The 21,601-nt window shown below is 33.0% G+C and overlaps 2 protein-coding genes across 2 annotated transcripts in view; one reads left to right on the top strand and one right to left on the bottom strand.

Annotated features, from left to right (window-relative positions):
• Positions 1–11,648, top strand: part of LOC113504652 (proton-coupled folate transporter-like) — a 42,783-nt gene extending 31,135 nt beyond the window's left edge. The window contains exons 4-5 of the mRNA XM_026887076.1: positions 5,018–5,174; positions 11,447–11,648. Coding sequence (XP_026742877.1) covers positions 5,018–5,174; positions 11,447–11,534 — 245 coding nt within the window. The 3' untranslated portion in view covers positions 11,535–11,648. The remainder of the gene's footprint in view (positions 1–5,017; positions 5,175–11,446) is intronic.
• Positions 11,649–15,513: 3,865 nt separating this feature from the next.
• On the bottom strand, positions 15,514–20,000 carry LOC113504643. The gene is made up of 3 exons (XM_026887065.1): positions 18,964–20,000; positions 18,053–18,186; positions 15,514–15,746 (listed from the first exon to the last, which is right to left on the bottom strand). Exons 1-3 carry the CDS (start codon positions 19,764–19,766, stop codon positions 15,571–15,573), a joined length of 1,113 nt encoding a protein of 370 aa, XP_026742866.1. The 5' UTR covers positions 19,767–20,000; the 3' UTR covers positions 15,514–15,570.
• Between the last annotated feature and the right edge of the window lie 1,601 nt (positions 20,001–21,601).

The raw sequence follows: 21,601 nt of genomic DNA, 5'->3' as shown, positions 1-21,601 counted from the left end.
TATTTACTATTATCAAATTATGCTCAAGATCAAGATCTCATCTCCGCATACAACATTCTTAGCATCCTTATACAGGGCCATGATTTGAGAAGGCCATTTACATAGGTACATAAACATAGCTTTAACAGAAAAGTGCGTTTCTCTTCTCTCTTTTCAACTGACTTCAAAAGGTTCTATATTCGACTATATTTTTTATGTTTGTAGCCGATTTTATTGATTCATTTTGAACGTATGAACGTGAACAATCATTAAAATTTGGTCGCACCAAGATTGTTTCTGTAGTTTTTAATATTTAACTGTAAAAGCTTCTACCACGAATCGCAATTGAAATCTATTCACCTAATCACCTAACGTGTACGAAACACAATTAACCGTTTAACTTATCAGAATAAAACAGTTACCTCACAATTTCCTAAGTACCGATAACTCATAAATACGAGTATTTTAATATTGTTTTATATCGTCACAGCGAAATCCATCAACACAGCTGTTTCCTCGCGCTGATTTTATTTTTATAAACGTTTGTAATTCTAGTAAATACTATTTTAATTAAAGCAATTGTTTTCAAATAATTAAAGAAAATAATTCTTATAAAACTGTAGGACCTTATTGACCCAAACATCATTAAATCGTATTGTGTTTGTAGACAGTATTATGATTGTTAAACAGATTTTTAGTATGAATTTTTGAAAATTGTTTGATCATCATTTGTTTGTGACGCACTGCAAACATATTAACTCACTTTATATATTAAGACGTCATTTCCTCATATATGAATGAAATATAATGTGACACAGTTCTTAAAATCTAAAGGTTTACAAATGTTCCACCTGTCAAGATCGTCGAATGACTTTCTCCGGAATTTGATTTGATTCTGCTTTTGAATTATTTTCGAAATTGATTTGATTTTCTATTCAGTCCTGCAGTGATACTGTCGAACAAATTGTTGATTCTTAAGAATATAATCTTTATTGTCATAATGTATTGTACAGTTTCAGGTGTAATTGATAATGCATGCCTTATCCTAACCCCGAAAAATGGAGGAACTCGTTATGACATAGATGGTCCACCATGGACCGACTGTATCAAGAATAGCTTAGCCTGTGATCGATCAACTTGTGCAGTTATATTTAAGCTCCGAGCTCTTTAGTAAAACTCTAGCTGATCAGTTCCAGAATACCTACTCATTTAAAACAGAACTCAATTCTGTCGGGAGTAAGCCTCAATATTATACGTAGTTTGAAGCTTGAAGATCAATTGCAAAGTAAATTGATTAAACACCAAACCTCCTTTGATTTTATCGGCGTATTACAGCGTCACGCAACAAAGGCCATAAAAATCGTATCAACATTGATTTACCCCATTCATTACATTCCTTCACATTATAAGTAGTTAGTAAAAAAGTATTTTTTGTAACGTCTTGCATAATCTAATCGATGTATGTAATAAATAATTAAATAAAATGTTTCATAGCTATATAGCTATAACACGTAAAGAATGAATGTGAAAATAACGACGTAATAAAAAAAATGAAACAAGTGACGTATATCCTACTACTATTATAAAGGCGAAAGTTTGTAAGTATGGATGTATGGATGTTTGTTACTCTTTCACGTAAAAACTATCTACTGAATGGAATTGAATGAAACTTTACCACAATATAGCTTATACATCAGAATAACACATAGGCTACAATTTTTGCGCTTACATTGCAAACGCTGACTGAATCCTACAAGATAGATAGAAGGCAGATAGATAGATAGAAGGCAGGTATAAATTATAACTTATATCTTCTAACCACGCGGACGAATTCGCGGGCAACAGCTAGTCTGTTATATTTTTTAGGCTTTCGTAAGCAAAGTGTAAAACGGAATCCTATTACTGAGACGCCGCCGCTGTCTTTCGTTCGTCCGTTACTAGACTTGTACCTCATGAACCGTGATAGCTAGACAGTCTAAATTCAGTTAAAATTCACTGATAATGTAATTCTATTACGGATACAGCAATATAAATTGAGTTGTTTCTAGTTGTAGGTTGTTCTTGATTTCTTTTCATTCTATTTTCACGCCCAATGTGACCCGCTCTTGACCGGTTATTATGAAATAAATAATATAAATTCAACGAAACGTACACATAATTCAACTGCCTAACTAGTCAAAGAATCGATATGCGTAAAAAGTGTTTCGAATCAGGCAATAACAACACTATTACGTATGGAAATATAGCTGTGATTATTATTAAACCATGCGTAGTAGAATATAGTATGATTATAAAAGGAGAAAATGTGAGTCCTTATGGTCATACCAACTCCTTACCACCTATTAAAGTTAAAAGGTTGCAGTTGTCGAAGCGAAACGGCGCTTTACATGGTGCAGAGATCTCACTTCACATTTTAACAAAGAGGTATTAGTAGTCACAAGAATGGAGTTTTGATATTTCGCAGAATTCTTTTTCAATGCGCTCTATTGCTGACTGTTAATATCATTCAAAACACTCCTTATATGTGTACTTGTAACTATGTGTTTTACCTAAACATATATTATCTATCCATAAACAGAACTACCTACAGAATTTATTTTGGTTTGGTTACAGGTAGGTAATTTAAATTTTAAGGAACAACCGTTACGCTGTTTCATTTTCTCTAATGTACAAAATGAACAAGTTATAAACCTTTGATTTTTAACCTTTTTAAGTGCAAAAATGCGAAATTGTGAAAACGGCACTTATGAATCATCATTAGCACGAGGTTTTTTCCGAAGTCAATTTAGGAAATTTCCAAAGATCGATCATCAAACTAATTTCACAATTAAATTGCATTAATTGTTAATCGATTCCTATAAATTACCTATAAATATAATTTTATGATTATTATTAACAAATAGTATGTCTAATGCTATATAGATACGGTATTTGTACTTGTAATGCCAATTTGCATAACGTTTCTACGGAAGCTTTGTGAAAATTTTCCAATGGTTTTCAACTCCTTATATCATAATCTGATATGTTTTCTTATGATCGATTTATAAGATAGTTTGTATACCATACCGTTTGTACCATATTACAATTTTTTTGGAAAATCTTTACTGGAATACAAATCTTTTATTATTACGAAACTGTGACTTTTCTACGTATCAACCGACACGTGTGAATTTTCAAACGTTTGTATTTTATTTTTATTTGTTTACTAATATTGCAGAAACGATTGTCAAAAAGTTTTTATCAATAACAGACATTATCCGTATGATTATAAGAGTCGTTTTACAATGACACTTCTTACCTATACATCGAATATACTGAGTTGCCATTTATAATATGAATGATAGAATCCACATTAGTCATTCAAGTAATGGTTTTTGAGGTCAACATTAATCTTGAGTTTAATAGGGTCGTGTCTAAAGTATCGATAACCTATGTACCCGCTGGAATAGTTTCCGAATATTTTGGGTCATATAAGTACGTGTTAAGACGTGAAAACTTTATGGTGACCACGTGGATGTATAGTGCCAGGATATCCTAAAGGGAATTTAGGGCTTTGAATAACAAGGCACTTAAAACTGTTTAACTCTTTTAAATGTTTAAAGACGAGAAGTTACTTGGACTGGGATGAGTACCTACAGTATTATAGGTCTTTAGTTAAGGCTCGTTGTATTTTCAATGAATTTATCTTTTATCAAATAATAGCTGTTGCCCGCTACTTCGTCCGCGTGGTTAGAAGATATAAGTTAGGAATTTTTGAACTTAGGCCCTCGAAGATTAATATTTTTTCCCGTTTTTGCCACATTTTCCATTGTATCTTCGCTCCTATTAGTTGCAGCGTGATGTTATATAGCCTAAATCCTTCCTCGATTAATGTTCTATTGATCACAAAAATATTTCAGCTTTATATATTAGTATAGATTCTGGTTGAGTCTTGATATTGTAAAAAAGAGATTTAGTTTTTCATTCAGATGAACTGTTTATTTTCTACTGCCTGTTTTCATTGCATAAAAATACGCAGTATCTTACATAATAACAGTTATTATCACAACATAATGTGTGCCCGTATGAGCAGTGTCACAAATCTATTTCAAAACAAGGATTTTCACGCCCCGTACCTAGATAAAATCATGTTTGTATACAAGATGACGCAGCGGCAGGAAATTAAGTAGTTTTATTTCATTGCCATTATTTATGGCCGAACAATCATATGTACATGCATATTATTACCAAAGGAATCATAACATACAAATGTGGTATTATAATAAGAATTAAATGGTGATATTAAGACCTTGTTGTTAAACAGGTAGTTATGGAAAGTTGGGGATATATATACAAAGCTCTTGATAACGACATAAAGATGCTTTATAGTTGTTAGGATGAGTCAATGAAGGAATCTATGCGAGTCGTTAAATTATATATGCATGTGAAGTGTTGTTGTGTCGTTTTATGGCATAACTACAATAAGTTATGTGGAATTTAGGGTGGAGTATAGTTAATCCTGTGGGTTGTTCTTTGCTGTGGTATTAGGTAACTACGCCAAACCCACTGTGGAGGACGTGTCGTGGGTTTGATACTAAAGTCGGAACAAGGAAGTAAGATCCACGATCTACGAATGTGGGTGCTGATTCTGGATTAATTTTTTCAAAAAACACATTTTACAAAAAAAAAAAAAACAAACTCGCTAAACTGTAAAACAGTTTATTGACGAAATAAGCGCTCTTACAAGTTCTTGATTCTTATTGAAGATGTCTGTATGTCTGGATGTGTATATGTGATGCTTTTGTAACTAGAAATACCTGCGACACAAGAGTTAAATTCCTTAGTGTGGAAATGGATTCTAAAGAACAAAAACTATTCTGGAGACTATGGAAAAGTTGTACATACAAACATCATTCAACTATCAATCAATCAATCGAAGCAAAATTTGGGTTTAGAGAGACTAGCTTCAGAATCCGATTGTGTACCTCTATTCTTTCCAGATGGAACACACTAGTTCTTATACACCATATAAATATTTTTCCCATTTCCTCTGTTACAGGTAAAACAAGCTCTCTAATCAGTATATCGGAGGCTCTGGTGCCCGTCATCTATTCGCCGGTGTACAGCAAGGTGTACCTCTCGACCCTGTCCACGATGCCCGGCGCCTTCTACCTCATCAGCGCTGCGCTTGCCGTTCCTGCCATAGCCATATTAATGTAAGTATTCTTGTTATATTCTACCACCTAAATAATAGATAAGTTTAGATAGAAAGACTTGATCTCCTTCAACCTGATCTGTCTTCAGTAAGCATTTAAGACCAGTTTCGTTCAGCCGAAATCATTGATAAGGTAAAGTTGATTAATCGTAAGATTACTCTTAAATAATACAAGAACAGCTAGTTAGATCCTGACCTTATAAGAAATACGTCAATTATTCAAATAAGTATTAAACATTGTTCGATTACCTAAAAACCAATTATATGTAGGTACAACAATAATGATTACTATTAGAACAATACTTCATATTTTTCAAACAATTAACTTCACATACTTAACACTATACAAAAACTCTCAATCAAACAATACACAGATAAATGCAGATCCAACACTTACTGAAACGGCGCAAGCGCATAGCATCACGTTTTCTAGCAATCGTTCCATTTCGACATTTACACAAAAAGCGACCTTGCGGTCTAAGTCGAGAGTTCGCCCTTACTATAATTTTGTCATCGAAGACCAATGTCCGATTTCTAATGATAGTTGTAACCTTGAACCAGGTAATTGTGGTAATGTTTTCTATTTCTATATAGTACCTTTATTTGGCATTGATGTAATGTTGATGGTTTTTAAATAGATTTAATTAGAGAACTGAGTACTTGTGTGTGCGTGAGATTTTAGTTGTTCTTCTTTTGTTTTTGGTGGGTACAAGATAAGAAGGTTGGCAACTCGTCGAATCATTTTGTTTTTTGGTTTTCAATTGACGAGGTTTAGGCTAGATCTTTTTTGACTTAATAATAGAAACACAGTTTTAAAATCTCTTTATTTTTTTTAAAGTTCTTTTTATTTTCATTTTAGAAGGAGTGACTTCCTATCTGACCTCCTCAACCTAATTGCCTAGGTTCCTGTAACTGAGCGACTGTCTAAGATGTATAAATATCAGCCGGGACCCGTTACGGACGGGATAGTTTGACGCGCCTTCCGAAACACGAAGGAACTCATAATAACATAGGTCACCCATCTACAATCCGGCCGTATCAAGCGTAACTTAACTTGGCTTCTTTTAATTTGTGTAGTTTTAGTCGTATTTTACACTTACAAACATCTTGCAGTCACCTCTACATGAACAGTTAATTGATTATAATAAACAACGGCAACAATACAACTTATATTATTATTGAAATAGCACACAAGTAAAAGATGAATAATTATAATTATGGAACGTTAAATAGATAGCGAAAGGTTCAGGTTATCGAGCAAATTATCGTTTGTTCAGTTAGAATATAGTTATTGCAACGATAATGTACAGTTATGCATTCTTTATGATGTGAAGGATAAAAATAACAAGACATACGGCACTTAAAATGTTAAAGGACATGGCCGGAAATTGTATGAACCTGTGCCCCAGCATGTACACGAATAAAATCTACGTCAATTAATAGTAAACATCGTCAGAAACAAGAATAAAAAAGATTTATTTTGCTCAGCAGTCGCTGACAGGAGTTATGAAGGTTGAAAGTTAAGTAAGGTTAGGTTGAAAGTTAAACTATGGTTAAAGCACTTTTATGTTCCTGGTATATAAATATTTAATCTAGACATTTAATATTCATGATACAATCACTTGAACACTGAAAGCAGCATTATTTTTCAATTTGAGTAAATCTAATTGATTGGAAGTTAGAACAATATTACACAATATTATTCTACTGATAACATTTTGGATTAGACAGCAAATAAAAGAAATTAAATTGTTGAAACATTTAATATTGATAAAACATTATAAAACGCGGCTGGTGAAAAGACAGCTTCTTGGTATCTCGTCCATACCAAGTAAAATGGAATTGTCATAATGTGAGCACAACATCCAACAGTCCGGTTGCCAGATACACTATTACACCAATACCATTTCTAGGTTGGTCTTCAAATGAGGGAAGCTCGTCATATAAAAAATATGTGTAATATTCACGCCTGGACGTATGTCTCGATTTAATATCTCCTCTTAATAGAAGAGGATGATTTCCTTCAATTTCAAGTGCTGCGAAAGTATTTGTTAAAGTTGATATTGTTGAGTTCTGTAATAATAACTCCCATTCATTAGAATGCGCATAAAGCTTATTATAAAACAGCAAGGCTGATTTAATTAAGGTAGGCACTAAATAATCTGCACTTTGCTGACATCCATCAAATATGCATCGCCTAGATGTATTAGCACAACATCTATAATTAGGTAGGGCAATTGATGAAACATCTTGACCTGGGCCAAGATGAAGTTGTGGGGCAAGTGGTGGAGGAATTGGTATTTGGATATTTTGATCAGGTTGGTGATCTTCTAAGGCGTTAAAACGGTTGGAATCAGGAATAATTCTTCGGCTCACTTCTCTGTTAGCTCTCATGTAACAACCATGAAATAACAAGTTGGCTGCTCTAACCTGAAAAATAAAGATGAAACTAATACCACTCACACTTGACAATCAATAGCTTAACTTTCTATATTTGTAAACTCAAATGTATGTACATAACAATATTATTATTTTATTGCCAACATCAAAGCAAGACACATATTACAAAATAAAATACCCCGTCTCATCTCTGTCAATCAAACAGATACTCATACAGTTTTTACCAATATATAGAGTGATTAATGTGGAAGGTGAAAGTATATAATACATCCATATTATAGCATAGAAATACAGAGAGTTCCAAAGATTTGTAAAATCCATGTGGAGTCAGAGTAAATCTCTAGTTATCTAAATAAGGCAAGTAAAGACTTGTCCTAACTGATTCTTAATTGAAAATATTCCTCATTAATAATAATTAATATTAAATCAGCATTAAATATTACTTTATAGTAACTATATTGACTCGCCTGTTACATTTTGAATTAGAACTTCAAATAAGTTTAAATTATTTAATGTATTGACTACACTATTAAAACTGTAACAATTGAAATGAAACTACTTGTTTACTTTGCAAAGGTTTCGAAACGTCGGGAACTAAAATCTAAAATTAAACCGCGATAAAATCCGTAAAAGTAGTTTCATTTCAATGTCTAACATTCGCGTAAACCTAAGAAACCACTGTAACAATTATTCACATGTAGATATTTAAAAACGTACTACTTACATGTCATCATGTAAGTACTGCCACAGTGATACAACTGCGGCGAGAGGGCTTCCCTCCAGAATTTCGTGTTTTTTGGCATGTGTAACTGATTTACCACAGCCATAACAAACATTGATATGACCGAGTTGTCTTTCCTGAAATTCGTTGCAAGACATCTTGATATCTTGTCATAACACTCACCACAGACATGGCTATGAGATGATAGCTGTGAAGGTAAAATAAGTATCTTTATAAGTCTTGAGATTATATATAGGTATTTAAATAATATGAATGCTGTAGGTATAAAAAATATTTAATGATGCTACAACATACCTCGAATGTTAACCACTCCGATAAAAGAACAGTCATATCGGGAGGTAATGATGATAAAACGTGTCCCCTGATACTTTCTCCGATTGTGATCCTGTTGTAAAAGGTCCATTTTCCTTAAGTATACACAGTACGACTAGTTAGTGGAGCACTCGCGTGGGGCTACGACATATTATATTTATAAACGAAAAAACAAACCGGCGCAATAACAGTTTATTGTTTATGTTTACAAATTATGTGAGAATGTGATTTGACATTGACATTAGACGCTCGATATTCATCACTTCAATGTTGTCAGCACAAAAGTGACTATCTACCTTTGTACGCGAACTTAGTTTTATTTACTTAATAATATTTATGGTTTCATTTATTTAAATAAATCAGAAAGCTTAAAAAAAGTATGTGTTATGTAAGTTATAATTAATTATGAACATTTTACATTTTAAGCTCGATGTCTATAGTGACGGACTTTCCCTACTTTGTTCTTTGTGAATATTATATGGCAACATTAAGGGTACTTTTGAGTGGAGTACAAACGAAGAAAATCTTTTTATTGTATGTTTTTTTCTCCCGCTGCTACAGTAAATTGAGCTATTTTCAAAATTCCTTATTCGTTTTTTTATAATTATTGGTTTTAGTTTGGTTCTTGTACACTCTGGGGCAGAATCCGGCCAAGTCCTTTGCAAAATATATCTTTTAGCAGCATTTCTTTCCTAAAGTCGTCATTAGAGAATGTATTCGAAATCTTTGGCCCTTGTTTTCAAAAAGCAATTTTAGTATCGTGTAGTATAAAAAAAATATGTTTCTGAAATAATTACTTACCTCAAACCTTCGAAAATTACTTAACTATGGATAACAGCGATAACTTTAAAAATGTTTTATTTATAACTAGCTGTTGCCCGCGACTTCGTCCACGTGGTTAGAATGTTCCCCGTTTTTTCCACATTTTCCATTGTATCTTCGCTCCTGTTAGTCGCAGCGTGATGTTATATAGCCTATAGCCTTCCTTGATAAATGGTCTATTCAACACAAAAAGAATTTTTCAATTCGAACCAGTAGTTAGTGAGATTAGGGCGTTCAAACAAACAAACAAACAAACTCTTCAGCTTTATATATTAGTGTAGATAAGGTACCTATTACGAAGAAACTTCTTCACCATTTCAAAATCGAATAAAACCTTTTCCTTTGTAGGTACGAAACTTGCTTAATATCTATGTTTCAATAGTTGCTATGTGTTAATAAGTAAATCATTATTATTGGTGCTTATGTACGCAAGTGATTTCAAACTTGGCAACGCACAATTTCAACACCGAAATTTTCCAATTACAATTAGAAACACATTTGTAATACGGGTGTCTAAATGATTTTACAACACTATTTTTCCGGATGGGAAATCATCAAATGATTCCGCCCACTTTGCTATAGCGAAAGCTTTGCTTATTTTGATACTAGATTTCGTTGTGAGAAAGTTTATTTATATTAGAAAACTGGCTGTCACAATCGTATTTAACATTGAAATACTCACTTTATCTTTATCAGAGACTAGTAATTCATTAAAACACCACTCTGAAGCAGTTCAGTTCAAAGCTGTTTTCTATTAATGACCACAAGTTCCAATATTCCAGTCAATTCTAACCTCAACTGTAGGCGAACACTAATGTTGCCAATTACGACAATCTATGGAACGCAAACTAACCACCTACACGAACCATTGGACCAATTGAACAACTAATTCAATTGAATAAAATTGATACTTACAAACAAAAGGATCAGTTAAAAGACTGCATTCGAGGCCTCCTATCATTGCGTTATTGGATGCCGAAAACGACTTATCTCAATTTCTTTTTAAAAAAAGCCGTCAAATTATAAACTTTTCTCGCGAATCTGAGGGTTCCGTAAAATAGGACGAAGAAACACAAATTTAAAACATATGGCTATCCTTCTAATTTATGACCGAACCAATCGTGCCTTAACCTTAAAAAGCTTAAAACCCTTTTTGTTTTTTTTGCTCACTTTTATGCAACCATATTAATTGCCTTTGTAATATTGTTATGTTTTTATTCGAATCAATTTAATTGCATTCTATAGTTCTGATATTTATCTTGATAAATAAATAAATAATGGGTCGAATAATTTATAAATAGTTCTGAAATTTTCTCTTTGAGGAGTCCCTCTTATGATGTTGTCCAATCGTCAGAAACGACCATTATGCATAAGTTCCCACGAATCATCCACATATTTACCAGTACGTATAAGATATTCCAAGATTTAACTATTCAAACATATTCCAGGAAACTCGTAAACGTGATAGGAAAATATGAAAAGATACAGAAATCAAATACACTCTGATTGAATGTAAGCGTTACGTATCTGGTTCAATCTCGTATGACTTATAGAATCACTTTCATTTTGATATGAAAGATACATATGTAGGTATCTATATATATAACTATGTATTAATTAAAACAAACGAATTAAAAATCCTTCTGTCGCGAGGAGTTTCAGAAACACTCAAGTTACATTCACAAAGACATCCAGTCTCAGAACAAGCATGTATTCAGAGACTTATTATTGTACCTGCTAACATTATGTAACATAGAATATTGAAAATCAGAACAGAAAAATAGAATTATTCAAATAGCAAAGCATTTCTCCAAAAAATATAATATTATTCCCATATCAAAAATTACTTGGTTTTTTGTCATATTGATCATAAATGGAAGCGTGTCTCTCTAGTTGTAACTAAATGCCTTGATAATTGTTCAGTAATATCCTTTTCAGATGATCAACTTAAAGTTTTATTGATATTTGATTCTAATATAATTTTTCTTTTATTCCAGATCCCTCTGCAGTCTTCGCAGAAAGGATGAGCGCGACTTTCCCGCGCCCGAAGTTAAACCGAAGGAAAATGAAATCACTCGTTTTTGATAAATATTTATTATTGTTAAGTGTTTATTTTTATTACAGTTATGCGAAAAATCTCAATAAAATTAAGGTTTGTATAGAATCGTGTGTATTTAATTATTCACCCACCTCTATCGAAAAAGTGATCAGAAAAGAAAAATTCAAAAATTCAGAAAATTTATTAATAACGAATATCTAATATAATAATGATTGTATAAATGACTGTAGCAACCACTTTTGAAAATAACAAAGCCTATCCCACATTTTTTGTTCAATACAATTTTGTTCTTGTCATGAAACTGGTCTGGTCAAGTACCAATTCCATCCAACGTTTATGTAAGATTAACCATATGTGTAGGATTTATGGTCATTGAAATTTAAAGGAAGGATAGAATATATTGAGAAAATTTATAGATATTAGTTCGAGACCCACCATTTAGCAACCTTCGTATTATTTATACCCTTCTAACAGCGATATGGGTAATCCATAGGTAGGTATAGTAGGTATAAACTAAGGAACTAGATAAAGGTAATATCATATTTTAGGACGAAAGGTGACAAAACAATGAACAGTGTTTCGGAGAAGCTTAGTATGCAGAAATAAACAGTAAACAGTTTGGATACAACTAAACCAATGTTTTTATGTATATTTTAGAGTTTAGAGAAATCCTTACCTGTCTGACACTGGAAATTTTGACGGACAACGTATTCCAATTGCTGCTATAGCACAAAATACAGAGTGAGAAGCTCTGACCGTAACTCGAATATAGGGCACACATGTCATGAGCATACTCGCACCCACTAAAACATGTCAGTCCAGCCTGCCGTTTTAAGGACGCGGGCTCTCTGTTACATACCCTTATAAGAAGGCCTGTCAATATTACAAAACCATAATTGTAATGGTATAATCTTCTAGACCGATAGCCCAGTAATATGTCACCACGCAAAACCTACTGAGCGCGACATGGATTAAATTACAAAAAGCGCCATCATATTTATAAAAAAAAAATAACTAACGAGATAGGTATTTTGCGTGTGAAGAGTCAACAAAATGTCGTAAAAGAGCAAAAAATCTATTCCAGAGGTCGTTTCTCTTTGAACTAATTTATTAAGTTAGTAACACATGTAATTAACACGGAAACAACAATATAGCTCAAACATATTTAATTATCAAGAACAAATTATCATTGTTATTATGTATTGTTTATAATAATGGTTTATTGAAGATAACCCAGTGTTGTCAGTTCATTGCCTCCCGGCTGTAATACGATCTTAGGATGTGTTTTAATAAATTAAAATTCTAAAAGACACCACACTCAATGCATGCAACGTCAATTAAAGGGAAGTTATAACGACACACTGATTACTTGAGACGGCTCTTTTACATAAAGCTCATTTATAGTCGTAAGATACCGGGTATAACCCGGGCCTTATCCGAAAAATAAATTAAATAAATCTGTCGATTTTCCCCAAATTGTACTTCTAATAAGTGAAGTGACAATAAATGGAAAACCAATAAAAAAAAATACAATAAACGCGAGAGAAGTTGTAAGGCAGTTCAGGTTTAATCAGTAATAGTCTGACACTACCCACTCCCTGCCCTCAGGCGGTGGATATCCATGCGGATTGCCAAAAGAAGGTTACCTTACCAACACTCCGTTTTTAAGGTGCCAACTAAAATAAAGGTAAATAATCTTCGTGTTTCTTTTTGTGTAAAATCACAGTAAGTATTAAAATAAAATGACTGTCGTTTTTTATTTTATGTATTTCTATAAAAAGTGAAGTGACCGAGATTGTGTAGCTTTTTCAAAGCCCACCTTACCTGTTTCTTACCTCCTTATCGGTTTAAGCTGAACTAATGGAATATAAAAACCAAAATTGTACAATTTCGGTTCATAATTTTATTAATTTTATAATATACCTACATCATATGCTATCTCAGTTCATTCACATCTTTATCTTGTTCATAGTTTTTAGGTACCTATTTCTTTTTGTTTCTGGGGTGAAACGCTAATGACTTGAACCCGTGGAGGGCTGGACGTAGGCATAAGTCGGACTACCACCAACTAAAACATTCCGGGCGTCTTCTACTGCTTTAGCCAGAGACACGGGATCACAAGTGATTAGGTACCTACTAACTGTCGAATGTTATGATAACCAACACGTTTTTACTTAATTATTATATGATACAACGAAGTCTTGGTGGCTAAGCGGTTCAATGAATGGAATTTATTCATGTCGTTCCAGCTACGCATCCATGCGGGCAAGTCAGTACGGTAGGCAAAATTATTTAGTTACAGTTGGTCTTTATAATGTAGATAGTAGGTAATGAGAATGTCAAGTTTGAATTTGGCTTTTTCACCTAAATCACTAAACCGATTTTGGTAAAATTTGCCATGGAGATGGCTTGAAGGACCCTTAAGGAGTCTCCACTCCAGCCACGGGCAAGAGCTAAAACAGTTGTGTATTACCATATCAATATTATTGTTATTTACATCAGCGACATTTTATAGATTACCCTATTTCAAAGTCCTTGACAATATTTACCTAAATAACTGCAGAAATCTGGTTTTTGTCACACAAAGACATGTTCACCTATATTTGACGTAGGTTCAAAGATACTTAGTGGTATTCAAATAAAGATGGACGTAATTGGGTCATTCAAACGATTAAATATAAACAATGCTGTTATCTAATATACTTGTTATCTCAAGTTTGACACACGACTACTCGGTAGACTGTTTGCGTAGAGTTATTAGTTTTCCGGGATAAATACTTATATACAGTGGTATTTGACCCTTCCCCGTGTCTTTTTATATACCTATTGAGAAGTTAAGGGCCAATGTGTAGACGGTGAGTTCTTACTATGAGCTGCTGTTATTTTGGGAGCGAGAATACCCTGCGTGTGAATCATCTTATTACTTTTCAAACGGTGACAGTACCTACTGATTTAAGAGCACTTGGTAGTTAAGCCAGTAACGCTGATTAGGTGTTAACAACTTTTGGTGATGATCTTAATTTAATTCGGTTTAATGTATAATCTATACAATACCCGTTTAGGAGCCTTGGTGCCACAGACAGACGCACTCAAATAGCCACACAACTAAACACGAAAAATGGTCAATCTTATCATCTCTTAGAAAAGCTCATGATCTTGAAATAGCTTGACCTATTTTGGAAGGACATTTACAAAATAAAGAAAGAACAAGAATTAAAAAACCGCATCCTATTTGGATGCGGTTTTTTAATTTAAGGTTTATCAATTTAAGTGCTACGGTGTCACAGTCGTTCACACACAAAGCTATCAAACTTATGCCACGCTTCTTATTGCGTCGCGGGTTAATTAAAAATTATATATGACAAAATAATCGTATTGATGACACGTATGTTACTGAGTAGGTATAATTCTTAGAAAACTATTGTATCTACCCTTGGTACTTACTAGAACTTAACCGGTTCAAACATTAGTTTTAACTTAGTGTTAATTAGGTCAGTTCAGTTTTAATTATGTTGTGGCTGTGTATCTTAATTGGGGAACACATTAGGTAGACATCTAACAAAGCGATTTGGAAAACGAGACGCATTAGAAATAAAGGCAATTAATAATTTAACAAAAACTAAATGTAGGTATGTAGTCTGATGATTCAAGAGCTTTAATTAATAATAGATGCTTACCTATTTAATATAGGTAAAAAGGTATGTACCAAAACGTATCTATTTTTCTAGTTCATTTTTAATAAGAATATTAACTAAAACTTTTTTTAAGACAAAGCTGGTTTGATTTTTCAAACGATTCTTAACCCTATGGTGTTTTTAGCAGAGCTTTTATGGTCTCCTTCCAGGTCCAGCATCAGATCAGGTCTATGTCATGACATAACAATGCATTCACCCCTTTAAGCTCAATTGCAAACCAGGAAGAGGATCAAATTCAACTTCGAAGATTTCATTCCAGACAAAGGGACAGGTGAAACTAAATAAATGCATGTGAAAACAAACATGAGAGTACAATTACGCTTATAATTTATTTTGTACAAACTATTTACAAAACTGTACAAAAGTACTAAAATTTGAGTCGGAAATCTTTGGATGGTGTCCTCGTAGTTTCTTCTTTACTCCACCGTTTGTTATCGATCAGCATCCTTATGTACCTTCCTTGCTGGTCCGATGGCAAGGTCACGCCAAGAGCATCACAATTCCTTATGATTTCTGAACAGCCCCGAATGTCCCGTTTTCTTACTGTAAAAGGTAAAATAAGGTTAAAAGTATTTTTTGTATCGGCAACACAGTTTTCTTACTATTTTACCGAGGTGTTGCCATAAGCAAAACTTAATTAAACTGTCTCTTAAAGAGCTTATCCTGCAATGCAACTATGCAAGCTTTAACAGGAAAATTCTTAAATATGATTTTCATCATCGGGAGATGGAACAGAACTACAAAAAGGTAGGAAGAACGACAAAATAAAAATTGATTGAAAAAACCCAGGAGTGTCAAATTATGCAGGTAACATAATGAAATTTATGCATAGCAACAAAAGCCACTATTATCTGTCAAACATGGCGACGAATTAATTACAAATTTGATAATCATGAAACAAAGACTACAAATCGGTAGGTCAATGATTTCTAAGTTCGAGAAAACGTTATCCTAAATAAACCTATTATTCTTTAATGGCCATCGCAATCACTAAGCAATATACAGCTGTACCCCACATAGAATTTTAGATAGTTTCATAATTGAAATCATATTAAAACCGCAAATGTTGAACCATATCTCAAGCAGGTTTTTGGAAAAATAAGTGTAAAATAATTTCTATTGCAATTAAGATCTAGGACCTCTTAAAGATTTGTCGGAAGTTACGAATCGGATAAAACTTTGGCAATCGAATAAAATCACGAAATGAATCCAAGAAATAAAAAATTGCACCTGGGTTTTGAATTCACGATCCAGGAAAAATGAAAATGTTACTATATAAAATAAATTTGTGTCCATCGCAACGTCTTATATTATTGCAGCAATCGTATTGTGTATAAGGAAAAACTTGTTCTTGTTTCGCCAGGCTCAAAAACATAAAATCAGCAGTTCTTAATTTCTGGTCACGTGACCACTCATATCTTAGCTAACAAAGGGAGTGTAGGTGTCGATACAGTCCATAAACAGTTCAAATTGATATTGTTACGAGTTCACGAGGTCAAATGATTAGCAACGCAAACTTAGATACAGATGTACAAAGAGACTATTACATACCTATTGGGACAAATAGATCACTTGCATAATCTATTGGATAATTTCATTACATGGTATAAGATTTTGTAGTTTTGTTGCCGAGAAAAGCAAATTAACTCTACTTGGGTCCTATCCCCACATCTTGAAAGTGTTTTTTTTGCAGGTGAGATGCCGCTCAAAAGGTAGAAACCCTCCTACTGAGATTCCACTGTCCGTCTGTCCGTCACCATACTATATCTCACATATATATGTCTACTTCAGCTATAATAACGAATACTAAAACTAAATATTGATTTAAGCAACGGTTATTACGATCATACTTTTGTTGGTGGGTAACAAAGTTATTGTCGCTCAATCGATTTGTTGATCTTCAGCTTTTTTAGTCTCATAACGGTATGGACCGGTGTTGCTCTGATGGAAGGCTCGTGCCATTTTACCTACCTGCCTATTCTATTGTTACAAGATCCTACATTGTTCTACATTCATAACAATATCATTATAGGACAGTGGGATCACAGACCTTACATAAACTGGCACATGCTGATAGCAGTTATTGTAAGTGAATTTAGCCTGTTAGATAACTTGCAAGGAAATGTGCCATTTTCAAACAACAACATTTCTATCAAAGTTATGACAAATATCAAATGTTGTTTAGCTACCTATGGTACCTAGGATATGTAGGTACCTATATAGTAATCAAAGCTTTGTATTCGGTTTCAGATATATTTTTCGTAGAATATAATTTCTAGACTTTATTATCACTCTTAATGTTATCTCAAATGCAAGAGATGTTGCTTTCATCTTCTGCAAGGAGAACTGAGTGGTATACCTCATCACTTCAAAGTTCAAACTCACTCTGCGCGACATACCCCGGTTTCATTTCGCGAACAAGAATTTGTATGTATGATACTTTGAAATCTCCTATGATACAAGGATTACAATCCTAAGAGTTTCTAGATCCTATTCGATTTGTTCAATAAAAAATGCATATTTTGGTAGCATGATGATGGCTCCTACACATTCTAAGTAAAGATGATAGTAGCCCTAATACTCTAGTTTCTTCTCTATCTTAACCCAATAGCAAAAGACACCAAAATGAAAATTTAAGACTTAGCACAGGTGTATTTTCGTGGTCTTTGTGATAAAGGATTGTAAAGCAAATAAATATTATTATTATGATTAAAAAAAAAAAAAGTTCAGGTTCAGAAATTGGCCATTTCTATGACTTTGAGTACCAGAGAATATTTTGTTGGAATATATTTGAGAGATTCGATCAGTTTTACAATTGACACTTGTCTATACAGGACAAACATACTTACATTTATAATTGAACAGTACTTGTAACACCATTACATACTCGGACATCATGTCATACTTGAGTAGGGTCTGAAGTAATCTTACAACTGCATCCTCATTGTAGTCTTTTAATGCCATCATACTGAATGCTGTGGCCCTGGAAATTAGACACACATTTTGTTATTTATAAAGTTATTAGAATGCAGTTTTGCTGGCGACTAGAGGCGCTAATTGGTGCTAATCGCGACGCAGGTTCGATGCAGACGTAGGACACGTATTTGTGTAATCCTTAGTGTTTTTGACTTGAATGTTTGAAAATCCTCACTCGACACAAGGATTAAATTCCTTACGGCCTAAGTTATTTTTCTTTATTTGTCTTAAAAGATGATAAAGCTTAATTACTTGTGTATTTAGCAAGTTTATGTTTTATTATACAAATTAAAACTTTACTTTTCAATGAAAAATAAGATAAAACTTTTCTTTTATATAATAAAGATAATAAATTGAAACTTTACTTTTCAATGAAAAATAAAGTTTTAATAGACTAAGTTTCAAATTTTAAAATCAAAATTAAACAAATAGTAGTCCTAAGACACAATTGATATAAGAGTAAAACACAGCTGATATTACAGCGACATCTAGTGTTATCAGAGGGAGTTATAAAAACAACATGTTAGTTTATACAGTTATGAACACTGTTTTGGAAAGTTTGTTTACAATATTTAAACAAAGCGTCTTTTCTTGAATGTACAGACTTGTCTTAACCTTGATTGCCTTTGCCAAATAACAGACACACATTCATAACAACAACATGTGAAGAAAACATCTATTTTTATACTTTTCTGTAAAAAATATTGTGATATTGATGTTTTGTTTTTAAAAGTAAATTAATATTGAGAAATTAACAGAAAAATGGATAAAACTTTGTACTTACTTGTCTCTTACAATATTTTGAAGTATTGTAGATGATTCCAAGAGTTCATTTGCCAACATCTGGTCGGAAAACCAAGTACTAGCCCAGCAGATATGCCAAAAGCAGACCAGAGGGTAATGATCCGACCACTCCTTACTAAACTCCAACACATACTTCGTAAATATGACTAGAGATGCCTCTGATCTATTTAATACTGAGTCTTGAATCAATTCTCTGAATATTATTCTATAAAAACTTCTTAAACTATCATATTTCTTATAACAACCTTTTAATATTGCCAGTCCTTTGTCAGAATTACCCTTAATACATTGGGCTTTGGCTAAATAGTGCAGAAATTCTCCATTTTTTCTGTATGACACTGGATCAACTTTTTCGCAGTATGTTTGGAGGACAGCAACCATAACTGGGTTTCCATTCATGCTGTAATGTCTAAAGAGTTTCTTTAGTGTAGCAAATGTAAGGAATTTCCGACAATTCTGGCATTCAATGACTAGATCCTCAATCAATTTGTCTTTGTTCTTTGAGAGTAGTTCTGAAAATTTATTGTCGAGTTGCAAGTTGGTCATACCCGAGACATTGTATTTAGGAGTAATCTCTTCTTGTTTCTGTACACTTTGATCTTTAAGGTCATTACTCTGAAACCTCAACCTGTACCTGTCATGTATCGCACTGGTAAATGCATCAATAGTAAATGTGGAGTAATAACCATTGCCTGGAGCGTGTCGTTGTATCGTCTGAACATTGTGAATGAGTCTTGCGTAGGTGATAAGTTTCTTTGTCACTGGCAATCTTGTTATGTTCATTGTTTTGCAAAAGGTTTTTCGCACAATGACCTACTTAGTCGGCAAAAGCGCTGCAAATTTTGGAATAAATACCTAGGCGTCCGTGCTCCACTTAATGCGAATCATTTTCTTTAGGATTTTCACTCAAAAAGTTAACATTACACTAGAATATTCCTGAAATTATTTGTCTGAATAAAATGGTAAAACTGTAAACAGGTCTTCAGATATTATTTTGACATAACCTCGCCATTTGTCAACATGACAGTGACACTGACATTCGTACATCAACATTTTAATCGCTTGTTCAGACTTAAATCATTTCGCCTTTCGTAAAATTTTCCATAGAACCTTGTACATCAGATATTAATAATATATTATATAAATAATGATCGTAACGTCAATAAATTTAGTTTAATCTTGATACTGGCGACATCTACTAGAATAACCGGTAACTATGTTAAATTGTTTTCCATAAAAGTATTTCTACTCGACAATAGATGTCACTGTTAAACCTATTTTAATAACGAATAGACAGAAATTAGCTAAGATTAAATTTAATTTAGTAGCTTAACCATTACTGCAATTTATAAGATTAATATGTATATAAATAAACATAATTATAATAGTAGTGTTTCTGTAGGTAATAATGAATAATGCACAAAACCCATCATCTAGTTAACTTTATTGATGATTTTGATTACAAAACTGACACCGAAAAAAACGAGTTACAATCGTGTTATGTCTATCCGTCGATATTCAATACGTGGAACGGATTACGAATTTTATCTTTTGAGATATCGTATGACGCTCTAGTTTTTTATTTTTACGAAGTGATTGCCGACAATGATCTCTTGTCGATTAACATGAGGCTATTAGTTGTTAATGCCAAGTTCTCGGCAGGGGACCACGGCGGGCTTTAGTTCAAACTTACACGCCACGGTACCTGTTACAATGACTGTTTTTAACATAAACTATTTAGATATTTCGTGGTGTTGGAACTACACGTGCCATTCTGCTTCATCTTTTAAAAGTAGGAAATAAAATTAAAACTTGTTATTGTACTTTTTTATTATACAGAAAATTGAGTTTCGACTGTATGTAACTGCAATGATGTAGCCATAGCTGCAATAATAAAGTTACTTTTCTGCGAATAGGTTTAGTAAGTACCTATCTATTATGAATTTACTAATAAATTAAGAAAACTTTTAATCTCGGGTAGAGACGGACGTCCAATAATTCCAACACCTTTTAATCATGCCATTAATTGACATTTTTGATAAATATCAACCCATTTACTATAACAAACTTACCTTAAATATTTCTTACCAATCCTTTCTCTAAGTACAAAAACTTAAGTTTCAAACACAAGTATTTCCACTCGAATACTTTTCGGAATATTAGCTACTAAAGAATACGATAAAAGTAACCTAAAACTTTGACACCTCTTTTACCACATGTTTAGATAATAAGAGGCAATAAATTAATAAATTCGAGCAACAGCCGAGCACCGAACCCGCGGTAACTGTGGTACTGTGGTAATTTATTACCGTTCTATGGTAATTCGGAGAGGGCGCGCACGCCACTTATTTGGTCAATTAAACTTATTATTAATATGTTTTTTTCGTAATTGTAATGTTTGTAATGTAGACAATTAATCATTTTCATTGTTGTTCATTTTTGTTTGTAAATGTTGGGAAGTAATTGTAGGTATATAGCCAATATTTTTGGCAGTTTCAAGAATGGTAGATATAAAAGAAAATGTATTTAAGTCGTGATATTAAACAAGGTTTAATTTGAAATTCGTTTATATTCTGAATGAAGTATATTCATTTATCCATAGCTTTTGTCTTTCAATA

Source organism: Trichoplusia ni, chromosome 2, assembly GCF_003590095.1.
Source record: "Trichoplusia ni isolate ovarian cell line Hi5 chromosome 2, tn1, whole genome shotgun sequence".
Lineage (NCBI taxonomy): Eukaryota > Metazoa > Arthropoda > Insecta > Lepidoptera > Noctuidae > Trichoplusia > Trichoplusia ni.
This window is presented reverse-complemented; position numbering and strand designations above follow the sequence as displayed.

What these genes read in the sequence shown, in the direction of transcription:
- LOC113504643 (XM_026887065.1), bottom strand. Translation starts at nt 19,766, where the DNA reads ATGAACATAACAAGATTGCCAGTGACAAAGAAACTTATCACCTACGCA. An exon ending in CAAAATATTGTAAGAGACAA is followed by an intron (nt 18,187 to 18,963) that starts GTAAGTACAAAG and finishes TCTAATTTCCAG; the next exon opens with GGCCACAGCATTCAGTATGA. An exon ending in AGTACTGTTCAATTATAAAT is followed by an intron (nt 15,747 to 18,052) that starts GTAAGTATGTTT and finishes TACCTTTTACAG; the next exon opens with TAAGAAAACGGGACATTCGG.